At 40.4% G+C, this 12039-nt stretch overlaps 1 protein-coding gene across 1 annotated transcript in view; it reads right to left on the bottom strand.

The window, feature by feature from the left end:
• LOC124274263 (exocyst complex component 1-like) overlaps positions 1-12039 on the bottom strand; it is a 28702-nt gene that overhangs the window by 956 nt on the left and 15707 nt on the right. The window contains 8 exon segments of the mRNA XM_046709605.1: positions 616-740; positions 985-1005; positions 1223-1307; positions 1309-1377; positions 2071-2154; positions 2385-2511; positions 2904-2984; positions 5099-5122. Of these exon segments, the coding sequence (XP_046565561.1) occupies positions 616-740; positions 985-1005; positions 1223-1307; positions 1309-1377; positions 2071-2154; positions 2385-2511; positions 2904-2984; positions 5099-5122 (616 nt within the window).

Genomic DNA, 12039 nt, shown 5'->3' with positions numbered 1-12039 from the left:
GACCACCCGATCCCCTTAGTCGCATCTCACGACAAGCATGGCTTACTGAAGATCAATTCTAACCGGGATCTTCACGGGTACAAGCATTAAGTCTTTGCTTGGCATATAGTAGGTAGGACATAAAATCAAAGAACAACAGCCTGGTCAGAGCCGTTTTCAGCTGCTTTATCCCACTTCATCACTTGAAATGATGAAGGGACATTAAACAAGCATTAACTATCAAAAAGAAATCCTGATCCAAGTTTCAGGTTTTCATGTCCTGTTCAATACAGAGACACCACTGAACAAGCAATGAACCAGTGAGTGCTCAGTTGAATTGCTGAAATATTTATCCTTCATAAACCCGAATTCATTTTCAAATCAGTATGAATAACCACATTAACAAATTTCTACTTAAAAAATTTCTAACATAAACTGAAGCTAGCTTAATGAACCTTCTTGTATAACGTAATGTGTAGGCATTTGAGGCTACTGTGGCTGATGGTGAAACTCACCATGAGACTGCCTTAGGTTATGTGGATTCTTGAAGGTCTCTTCCTGCTTACTGTGTCACTAGCAAAGCATGACATTACATTTTATGTCAGTGACAGTGACTGTGTTATGTGGGGCACTCACATGTAGTTTCTCTAGGGGGCGACCCAGCAGTGTGGTGGTGTAGGTCCGAAGGTTGTCCCAGTATCGCTGCTTGGCGTCCTTCCGCTCGTTCTCCAGACAGGACAGCTTCAGCTGGGACAAAATGGCTGCGGGGACAGGAAGATCATTATCTTGTTGTCAACTGAGACCAAGTTGTGTGTCAGTCAACTGAGACACACCATAGAAACACTCCAACATTTAGTAACCATATAACATTCTAGTTTTCACACCCACGTCATCACTTATTTCATCGTTGTGTTGATAAATTAATTAACATTACTGAAGGTACTGCAAATAACAATAACATCTCTCGAATCTGATTAAAACTAAATCAAAATCTATCATACTTACAATACATTCTGTGGAAGTTTTCTGGAAAATATAAAGAATAAATGATGAATCAAAACGATCAACAAAACAAATTGGCATAAATTATACGGAACCTTCAAAGATTTTTCTTTACACTTTGGGAAAAGTTAAGAATCTCAAAATGACCTGAGCCATTGGTTAAGAAAGAGAAGCTGCCAGGTCCCCTGACAATATGCATAGCATGTTGTGGTCTTGTCGATACAGATGAGATGACACCTACCCATCATGACAACCTCCCTCGGATTCTTCTGTTGCTCTGTTGCCACTGGATCTATCTGCTCAAATATAACCTGCACCAGTTTAGCTGAAGCCTCTCCAGATCTGCATGCATGCATCTGAGCCCTTGAAGATTCGGCCAGCCAGGTTGGCAAAGTCCTGCAACACAGTAGTAGCCTCAGGTCTATATGTCTGACAAAGTGCCACAAGATAAATGAATGTCTTTTGAGTGTTCCCATTTCTTTGGCATTCTGACATCTTTATAGTGAAACTGAAATGGATTCTTTAAGGCAGTGCCAAAACCAACCCATTCACCAATCCTTTAATGTAGATAACAGCAATGAATCATAACACATTTAGTTCATGGCAGCCACTAAACCATTAGACCCGTGAAGATCCGAGTTAGAATTGGTCTTCAGCAATCCATGCTTGTTGTAAAACGCAACTAACAGGATAGGGTGGTCAGGTTCACTGACTTGGTTGACACATGTCATCGTATCCCAGTTGCGTAGATCGATACTCTTGCTGTTGATCACTGGATTGTCTGGTCCAGACTCGATTATTTCCCAACCACCGCCATATAGCTAGAATGTGGTGTTAAACATCAACCCAATGAACCAAGCAACCAACAGGTTATAGTGGAGTATGCATCAAGTAATAATGTCATCATGTCGTCATCTGGGTGTATGACACACAACCAGTCAGGTCATACAATGAACCAACCACTTTATGGCAGCACGAGTACAAACCTATCATACTTCATACTTAAGGCTTCAGACAAATCAGTGTTTCTGACACTCTACCCATCTGGGACTCTCTGCATAATTCTTCACCCTGGCCTTCAAGACCTACCTCAAAGTTGTGGACAAAGCTGATGATCCCACATCTGTTCTTCTTGGACACTTTCGTCTCCTCCACTCCCCGAATCTGGACTTGCTGAAAACCCAAACACATGACATACATAGTCAACATGGTCAATCTCCCCACACAGACAGCCTTTCAATATTTCATAAAATATTCACAAATATTCACTTCCTGCCATCATGCTATCCTCATTAATCTGTTGACAATAGATGCCAATTCAGGCATTTCATCAACCAACCTGTCCAAACTTGATGGCTGTAGATACAACTGATTAAATGTTAACAGGCTTTGTTTTTACTTACAATGTACTTGTCGAAGTTGCGCTTGACCTTCACAAGGCAGTTGCCGAAAGTCTTGCTGAGGAAGGACCCCATGTCCTGCGAGTGGTTGACGTGGGCGCTCAGTTTCACCAGCATGTACATGGAGTTTCTGGAGTCATATGGACATGTGGGGGAGTGAGAGAGCCATGTGGAAATGAGTGAGTAAGTGATATATTGGCATGGGGGTCAGCGAGTGAGTGATATGGACATGAGTGAGTGAGTCATATTGGCATGGGGGTGAGTGAGCGAGTCATATGGACATGAGTGAGTGAGTGATATTGGCATGGGGGTGAGTGAGTGAGTGATATTGGCATGGGGCGAGTGAGTGAGTGAGTCATAATGGTATAGGGGTGAGTAAGAGTCATAATGGCATGGGGGTGAGTAAGAGTCATAATGGCATGGGGGTGAGTAAGAGTCATAATGGCATGGGGGTGAGTAAGAGTAATGTGGACACAAAAAGCAAGTTTAGCTGGATCTAAAGGGTGTCCAGAGGTCACTTACAGTCCATCCCTCTGGTCAGCGAAGACGAAGAAGTTGTCAAGATCCGTCTCGAGAGTGGGGAACAGGGCAGCCATCATGCTCCTACAACATCAGATGTCGCAGAAATACAGTTGCTTAATGGTAATATAATACGACATTGAAGGCATATTGTTGTTCCAAGAAGTCAATTTAGATACCTCTTATGAATACAGTCTTAGAGAATATCGGCCAAATTATCACATGGTGTCAAATAGTTTTCAGCCATGTATCTTCACAGAATCACCCGCACAGTTTGGAACTCATAACAATTATTGGAAATGTCAGTATTTTAGTGAACAAGCAGACACTGAATCAATGAATGCAGCTCATAATATAACATTATCCATTATATGATACCTCTATCCATTACATAACACTATCCATCATATGATACATCTACCGGTATCCATTATTTGATAATACTATCCATTATATGATACCTATATCCATTATATAACACTATCCATTATATGATAACACTATCGATTATATGATACCTCTATCCATTATATGATACCACTATCCATTATATGATACCTCTATCCATTACATAACACTATCCATTATATAATACCTCTATCCATTATATGATACCACTATCCATTATGATACCACTATCCATTATATGATACCTCTATCCATTACATAACACTATCCATTATATAATACCTCTATCCATTATATGATACCACTATCCATTATATGATAACACTATCCATTATATGATACCTCTATCCATTATATGATACCACTATCCATTATATGATACCTCTATCCATTACATAACACTATCCATTATATGATACCTCTATCCATTACATAACACTATCCATTATATGATACATATATCCATTATATAACACTATCCATTATATGATAACACTATCCATTATATGATACCTCTACCCATTATTTGATACCTCTATCCATTACATAACACTATCCATTATATGATACCTCTATCCATTATATGATACCACTATCCATTATATACCACTATCCATTATACCACTATCCATTTTATGATACGACTATCCATTATATACCTCTATCCATTACAAAACACCATCCATTATATACCACTATCCATTATATGATACCACTATCCATTATATGATACATTATATGATACCACTATCCTTTATATGATACCACTATCCATTATATGATACCACTATCCATTATGTGAAACCTCTATCCATTACATAACACTATCCATTATATGATACCACTATCCATTATATGATAACACTATCCATTATGTGATACCACCATCCATTATATGATACCTCTATCCATTACATAACACTATCCATTATGTGATACCACTATCCATTACATAACACTATCCATTATATACCACTATCCATTACATGATGCCACTATCCATTACATAACACTATCGATTATATGATACCACTATCCATTATATGATACCACTTTCCATTATATGATACCACTATCCATTATGTGAAACCTCTATCCATTACATAACACTATCCATTATATGATACCACTATCCATTACATAACACTATCCATTATAGAATACCACTATCCATTATACCACTATCCATTTTATGATACGACTATCAATTATATACCTCTATCCATTACAAAACACCATCCATTATATACCACTATCCATTATATGATACCACTATCCATTATATGATACATTATATGATACCACTATCCATTATATGATACCACTATCCATTATGTGATACCACTATCCATTATGTGAAACCTCTATCCATTACATAACACTATCCATTATATGATACCACTATCCATTATATGATAACACTATCCATTATGTGATACCACCATCCATTATATGATACCTCTATCCATTACATAATACTATCCATTATATACCACTATCCATTATATACCTCTATCCATTACATAACACTATCCATTACATGATGTCACTATCCATTACATAACACTATCCATTATATGATACCACTATCCATTATATGATACCACTATCCATTATATGATACCACTATCCATTATATCATACCACTATCCATTATATGATACCACTATCCATTATGTGAAACCTCTATCCATTACATAACACTATCCATTACATGATGCCACTATCCATTACATAACACTATCCATTATATGATACCACTATCCATTATATGATAATAAACTAGTTACCTCACTGCATCATTGATCTGCCTCCTGGAAAAAGAAAAGAGTCTGTGTGAAACCTGATCACAGAGCATTGGTATCTTCATTACTACCGTGGTGTGATGATTCATCATACCGACAATCTCTTTTACATCACAGAAACAAAACTTAGTATTAAACACTCAGCAAACAGAGAGTTAACTCCATTTTAAACATTCACTATCAGCCCAAATGGATTTACATTCAATTTTTGAATTCAAAGCAGTTGATCATCACACTAATTAACACCGCATGACTTATCGATATTATTTGGCTGACATATTCAACCATACTATCAATACTTGACATTAACTGAATCCACATGCTATCATACTCTTGGTTTACCTTCTCTCCTCACCAATCAGCGTGGGGCAATCAATGCCTCCAAGTGCTGCATTAGACTACAACAGCCAGGCCAGTACACTCATCACATTACAGTTCAATAAACAAAATCCTGCTGCACAAAACAAATCTCAAAAGCTAAAATATAAAGAGAATTCAACAATCTGACAAAGAGAATCAACTGATGCTACAAGGGCAAGGCTATGTGTAGAGGATAAATGCTGGGCAGGAATGGAAATAGCTAAACAAGTGAAAAAGCAAATAAAAAATACTAAAAAGAGAAATCAGAACTGAAAATAATAATCAACAAATACTGATAACATTGACAAGCTATTCCTCCAAGTATTAAAGCAAAGGTAACTATGGAGAGAAAAAACAAATCAGCATCAGCAGCACGGTGCTGGAAGTGTGGCAAACAAAGAACAAAGATGTATCATCAACATGCATCACGAGGTCACAATGTAAGAAACTCATAAAGTATACGAGTGATACCCCCTCCCCCTTCCCCAACACACAAGGCAGACATGCAGCGTCAAAGGCCCCGAAGCCTTGCAGGCTTCTACCCATCAAGTCTTCTTGGTATATAGCAGATGATTCTAGCACCAAACAGCCATAACACACCTTGATGTTCATTGTACATATGTCGTAGCTTTATACAATGGTAAGGTAGCCATATCACATGCGTCTATGTGGCCAGTACAAACTATATTTTCAACACAAGATGGCAAGTGTTCATGGCTTAGTGTGTGTACAAACTGGAGTAGGTTTTAAAGATGACAATGTCCATACATCGCAATGCTCATGTATACAATACACACATCAAATCCCAGCACAGACACTATGTCCATAACCCCAGACACTACACACGGGGTCATGTACATCGTTAATACATACACATTAGTAATATCAGCAAGCAGACATTACACTTATCACAGACACAAAGACATATAGGAAATTGCAAGTCAGCAGTGTGATGATGAGGTGATGAAGATTATTGCTGACTCAGCATTCACGTACAGGCAGATCCAGGGTGGATTTTGGACCTCATTCTTTTATTTGGGTCCAGGTGTTAGTTTTCAATGGTGAACTTAAGACTTGGGGCATGGAACAAACATCTGAGTATAAGCATTCAGTACAGTCTGAACACATAAAAATACTCATGTAAATCAAAACCTAATGACAGGTCAAATTTGACTCTATTGCTCATGCAGCAATAGGACATACAATCTCCGATTAGGCTAGCTATAATAGCACTAGCCTTGAGACTGTTTAGACATGAAAACTAAGAATCTGGACTTCAAATCACTTGTTATTTTAAAACACATATTCTTGTTGGCTTTCTTTTGTAGATAAAGTTTACCACTTTTTCAAACAAATGTCTACTTTCTGGTGACACATTCAAATTTATTCATCCATTTAAAGAGGTTGGATACCGTGGTTTGTGCGCATGCCGTCGGGATGTGACAGTAGGAGTATGTATTTATGTTACGCAGTTATTTCCCTTTATCTTGCATCTAATCGTACTTCATGATATTTTGGCCACACAAGCATTATTCTGATGTAAACCTGGGCAAGAGTTATCTCCCCTTATCAAATTTAATTCGGGTATGCTGTTTTAATTGGAGATAATGTTGATACCCTCTGGTAACATAATTTTTTTATTTTTGAATATTAATCTAGTGTGAATTTACTATATAATTTTTTTTATAAAAAAATGTGTTATTATAAATAAATCTCTTTTTCATTAATGATTCAATATTTTGTTTAAATTCCTGTTTTTTCAGAAGTTAATTAATGTGTCAAATCCTACATACTGCCTTGAAAATTGATTTTCCAGCTTTATTTCATATCAATACTGAAAAATCTTTATAAAAAACACACATTGAATAATAAAAGTAAACAATTTACTTTTAAGAGAACTTTTATTGACATATCACTTTTTACAGACGGTGCCACAAGGGGGCGTCACTTGTCAAACAAATACCATGGTGACTTGCTATTTTTATTATATAATTAGATTCGGGACCCATTTTTCTACACAATGATACCAAATTTAGCAATTTCTTGACATTTAGTATGCAACCTCCTTAAAAAAGATTAACAGAGATTAATGTTTAGTTCCAAGCTAGTCTATAGAAAAGTCCTGTTCAGTTATGTATCTGTTCCACTGCCCTACAAGGGAGTATGAAGATGGGTTGGGTGGTGATTCCAATCCCCTGTATCTGCTAAGCAAATGTCAGACAAAAAAGTCAGTATGATGCAAGGACAAGTTTATGGATCTCCACAACTGTGTTGCAATGGGAAAATACAAAGAAGCGAAAAATGAAAGAAAGCTGGCAAACCCTCATCACAGTGCACAGTTTCAAACAGAATACACTCACAACATGTGCTGCTGAAATCTGGGTAGGAGGTTTGGGTTGCATGTTTCTAATCCACCCAAAAAGCAAATGGAGGACAAACTGTAAACCATGGTAACCAGATAGGCTGACAACACAGTACTTACAATTATGCTTGTGGATCGCTTTTTGCAGCAACCCTTCCCCTAGATTCTCCATAAAGTAATCCCTAAAAAGAATGACCAAGTTCCCTTTATTACAAAATCCACAAACTACTTAATCCTTGACCTTGGATCTACCTGGAACCTGTCAATCACAAGGACCAACAGGCAACTTCAGCATGATTGAGTCAATGTATGACAATGTTAAATGATGTTATTGTTTATGATAGGAACAATCAAGGCTTACAGTTCAGTGACACCATATGGTTTACAGCTGTAGACGATGAGCAGTTGACTGGGGAATATTACTTTCCTGTTAGTACCAGGTAATCTAAACAGATACCTGTCAAAGTTTGCCTTTCTACGTACAATAAAAAGAATTTAAAAAAAAAAAAAAAAGAACTTTGCATTACATTTTATTTTGCTAGGTGTGTGCCAAACTTAAAACAGTAAAAAAATAAGAAAAATATGTCAGGGTGACAAAACAATTTCTCTTGTCTGCAATAATAAGGATTGCTTTGACAATAAAATGACAATGAAATCCCACTTTCATATTTGAGACGCATAATATTTCACAGGACCAAAACCTAAATTTTCAAAAAATGATTTTCACCTGTTGAAAAAGAGCCTCTAAATCTATTTTTCTCTGTTCGGCAAAATGACAAAATATTCACCAGTACAATCTCTAAACAAAAAGATTTGAATTTGTTGATGAAAGATTACTTCCCAATATGGCTGTAGAAATATTTCCTGTAGTTGCACGCTAAGTTGTTCCTTGTAAAGTTCTCCCAACATGGTGTACTGTATTACCTCAGGAACCCATATCAACTCAGAAGCATCGTATGCAAACCATGTGTAACATTTTAATCACTGACGCCTCCTAAACTGTCTTTAAGCTGCTCGGCCTAGACTTTCGAAGCTCTCTTAGCTCTAAGATATTTGTTAGTGCCATACACTAACATTAACTTACGACTTCCTTAGCTCTAAGAGAGCACTGAAAATCTAGGCCCTGATTGATATGAATCCTTATGTTAATAATGGTTAACAGAACAACACATTTCAAGATTAGTTAGAAAATTAAGCAGTTTCCAAACTAGTCTTCTATAATCATGATAATAAACATTAAATTAATATTTATCAGAGATGTTCATGATGTTAAAGAAAGCAGAGAAAATACATCACAAGATTACAGTGGTCAGTTGGATTATGAAAGCTTTCATGAGTAACATAACCACAGGAGAAAAAGTACAGCTGCCCCGAGGCTTGCATGCATGCATGCATAAAGTAGAATGATCATTCTTGCATCACACAATGCTATACAGCAAACACTATCAGAGCACATAACTGGCATGCAACTAAAATATATCAACAGTAGTCTGTCCCACACTCTGATCTTCATGCACTTGTCAAATGCATAACGTTCACACATATTCGATAACATATTTTCCCAAGCTAGTTTAAGAAATACTGTTGTACCCATGTTGTCCTTGAAGTCACATTACCCATGGAAACTAGCAACGGGCCAAATGAATAAACTTTATGATGGTGTCTTCACAAGTAGTTACAGATGTGAAATATTTATAGATTTATATATTGCAAGTGAATTTATCAGAACCTCTGTGTTAACATTTGTATTAAAAAAAAAGGTTTTCATGGGATGGAATTCCAAGTCATTCCAATTCAATTATACAATGTATTTGAAAATAAAACATTTCCTACTTCCCTGGAATAATGATTTGTTAGCACAAGACCTTCACCTACTACCATGTCAACTATGCATGCCTTGGGTCACAGCAACCTGATAACATGTTCACTCAGAGGCAATCACGGAGTTAGATGCTTAATGGCATAAAGATTCAGTGTCAAGTTATGATTTTGCAATAATATGCAAATATTGCAATCTGGAACTGAGATCTTATCCAACCCCACACAGTACCTCCATGTCACCCCACCCCACACAGTACCTCCATGTCACCCCACCCCACACAGTACCTCCATATCACCCCCTAAAACAGTGCATTCCATGTCACCCCACCCCACACAGTACTTCCATGTCACTCCACCCCCCACACAGTACTCTCCATGTCACCTTCACCCCACACAGTACCTCCATGTCACCCCACCCCACATAGTACCTCCAAATCACCTAACACAGTACTTCTCCATGTCACCCTTAATTCTACACAGTACTCTCCATGTCACCCCACACAGTACCTCCATGTCACTCCCACTCCAACACAGTACCTCCATGTCACCCCACACAGTACCTCCATGTCACCCTACCCACATACACAGTACCTCCAAGTCACCCCTAATTCCCACACAGTACTCTCCATGTCACCCCACCCCACACAGTACTCTCCATGTCACTCCCACACAGTACCTCCATGTCACCCCACCTCTAACACAGTACCTCCATGTCACCCACACAGTACCTCCAAGTCACTCCCACCCCCACATTAGTACCTCACTGTCACCCCACTCCCACACAGTACCTCAATGTCACCCCACCCCACACAGTACTCTCCAAGTCACTCCTACCCTACACAGTACCTCCATGTCACCCCACACAGTACAATGTCACCCCCAGCCCCACACAGTACCTCAATGTCACCCCCACCCCACACAGTACCTCTCCAAGTCACCCCACTCCCACACAGTACCTCTCCATGTCACCCCACACAGTACCTCCAAGTCACCCCACCCCACACACAGTACCTCAATGTCACCCCACCCCACACAGTACCTCCAAGTCACTCCCACCCCACACAGTACTCTACATGTCACCCCACCCCACACAGTACCTCCATGTCACCTCACCCCACACACAGTACCTCCATGTCACCCCACCCCACACAGTACCTCCAAGTCACCCAACACAGTACTCTCCATGTCACCCCACCCCATTACAGTACCTCCATGTCACCCCACACAGTACCTCCATGTCACCCCACCTAACACAGTACTCTCCATGTCACTCCACACAGTACTCTCCATGTCACCCCACCCCACACAGTACCTCCATGTCACCCTGGCCCCACACAGTACCTCCAAGTCACCCCACCCCATATAGTACCTCCATGTCACCCCACACAGTACCTCCAAGTCACCCCCACCCTACATTGTGCACCTCAATGTCACCCCCACCCCACACAGTACCTCCAAGTCACCCCACCCCCACACAGTACCTACATGTCACCCCCACCCCCACACAGTACCTCCATGTCACCTCACCCCACACAGTACCTCCATGTCACCCCACCCCACACAGTACCCTCCAAGTCACCCAACACAGTACCTCCATGTCACCCCACCCCACACAGTACCTCCATGTCACCCCCACCCAACACAGTACTCTCCATGTCACCCCACACAGTACCTCCATGTCACCCCACCCCACACAGCACTCTCCAAGTCACCCCAACCCCTACACAGTGCACCTCCATGTCACCCCACCCCACACAGTACCTCCATGTCACCCCACACACAGTACCTCCATGTCACCCCACCCAACACATCTACCTCCATGTCACCCCACACAGTACCTCCAAGTCACCCCCACCCCACACAGTACCTCAATGTCACCCCACCCCACACAGTACCTCCATGTCACCCCACCCCACACAGTACCCTCCATGTCACCCCACCCTACACAGTACCCCCATGTCACCCCCACACAGTACCTTTTAATGTCACTCTCACCCCCACACAGTACTCCTCCATGTCACCCCACCCCACACAGTACCTCCATATCACTCCCCCAACAGTATCTCAATGTCACCCCACCCCACACAGTACCTCCATGTCACCCCACCCCACACCAGCACCTCCATGTCACCCCACCCCACACAGTAGTACCTACATGTCACCCCACCCCACACAGTACCTCCTCCATGTCACCTCACTCCCACACAGTACCTCCATGTCACCCCACCCCACACAGTACCTCCAAGTCACCCAACACAGTACCTCCATGTCACCCCACCCCACACAGTACCTCCATGTCACCCCACACAGTACCTCCATGTCACCCCACCCCACACAGTACCTCCAAGTCACCCCACCCCACACAGTACCTCCATGTCACCCC

Source organism: Haliotis rubra, unplaced genomic scaffold (genome assembly GCF_003918875.1).
Source record: "Haliotis rubra isolate DU_JTF1 unplaced genomic scaffold, ASM391887v1 Scf1897, whole genome shotgun sequence".
NCBI lineage: Eukaryota > Metazoa > Mollusca > Gastropoda > Lepetellida > Haliotidae > Haliotis > Haliotis rubra.
This window is presented reverse-complemented; position numbering and strand designations above follow the sequence as displayed.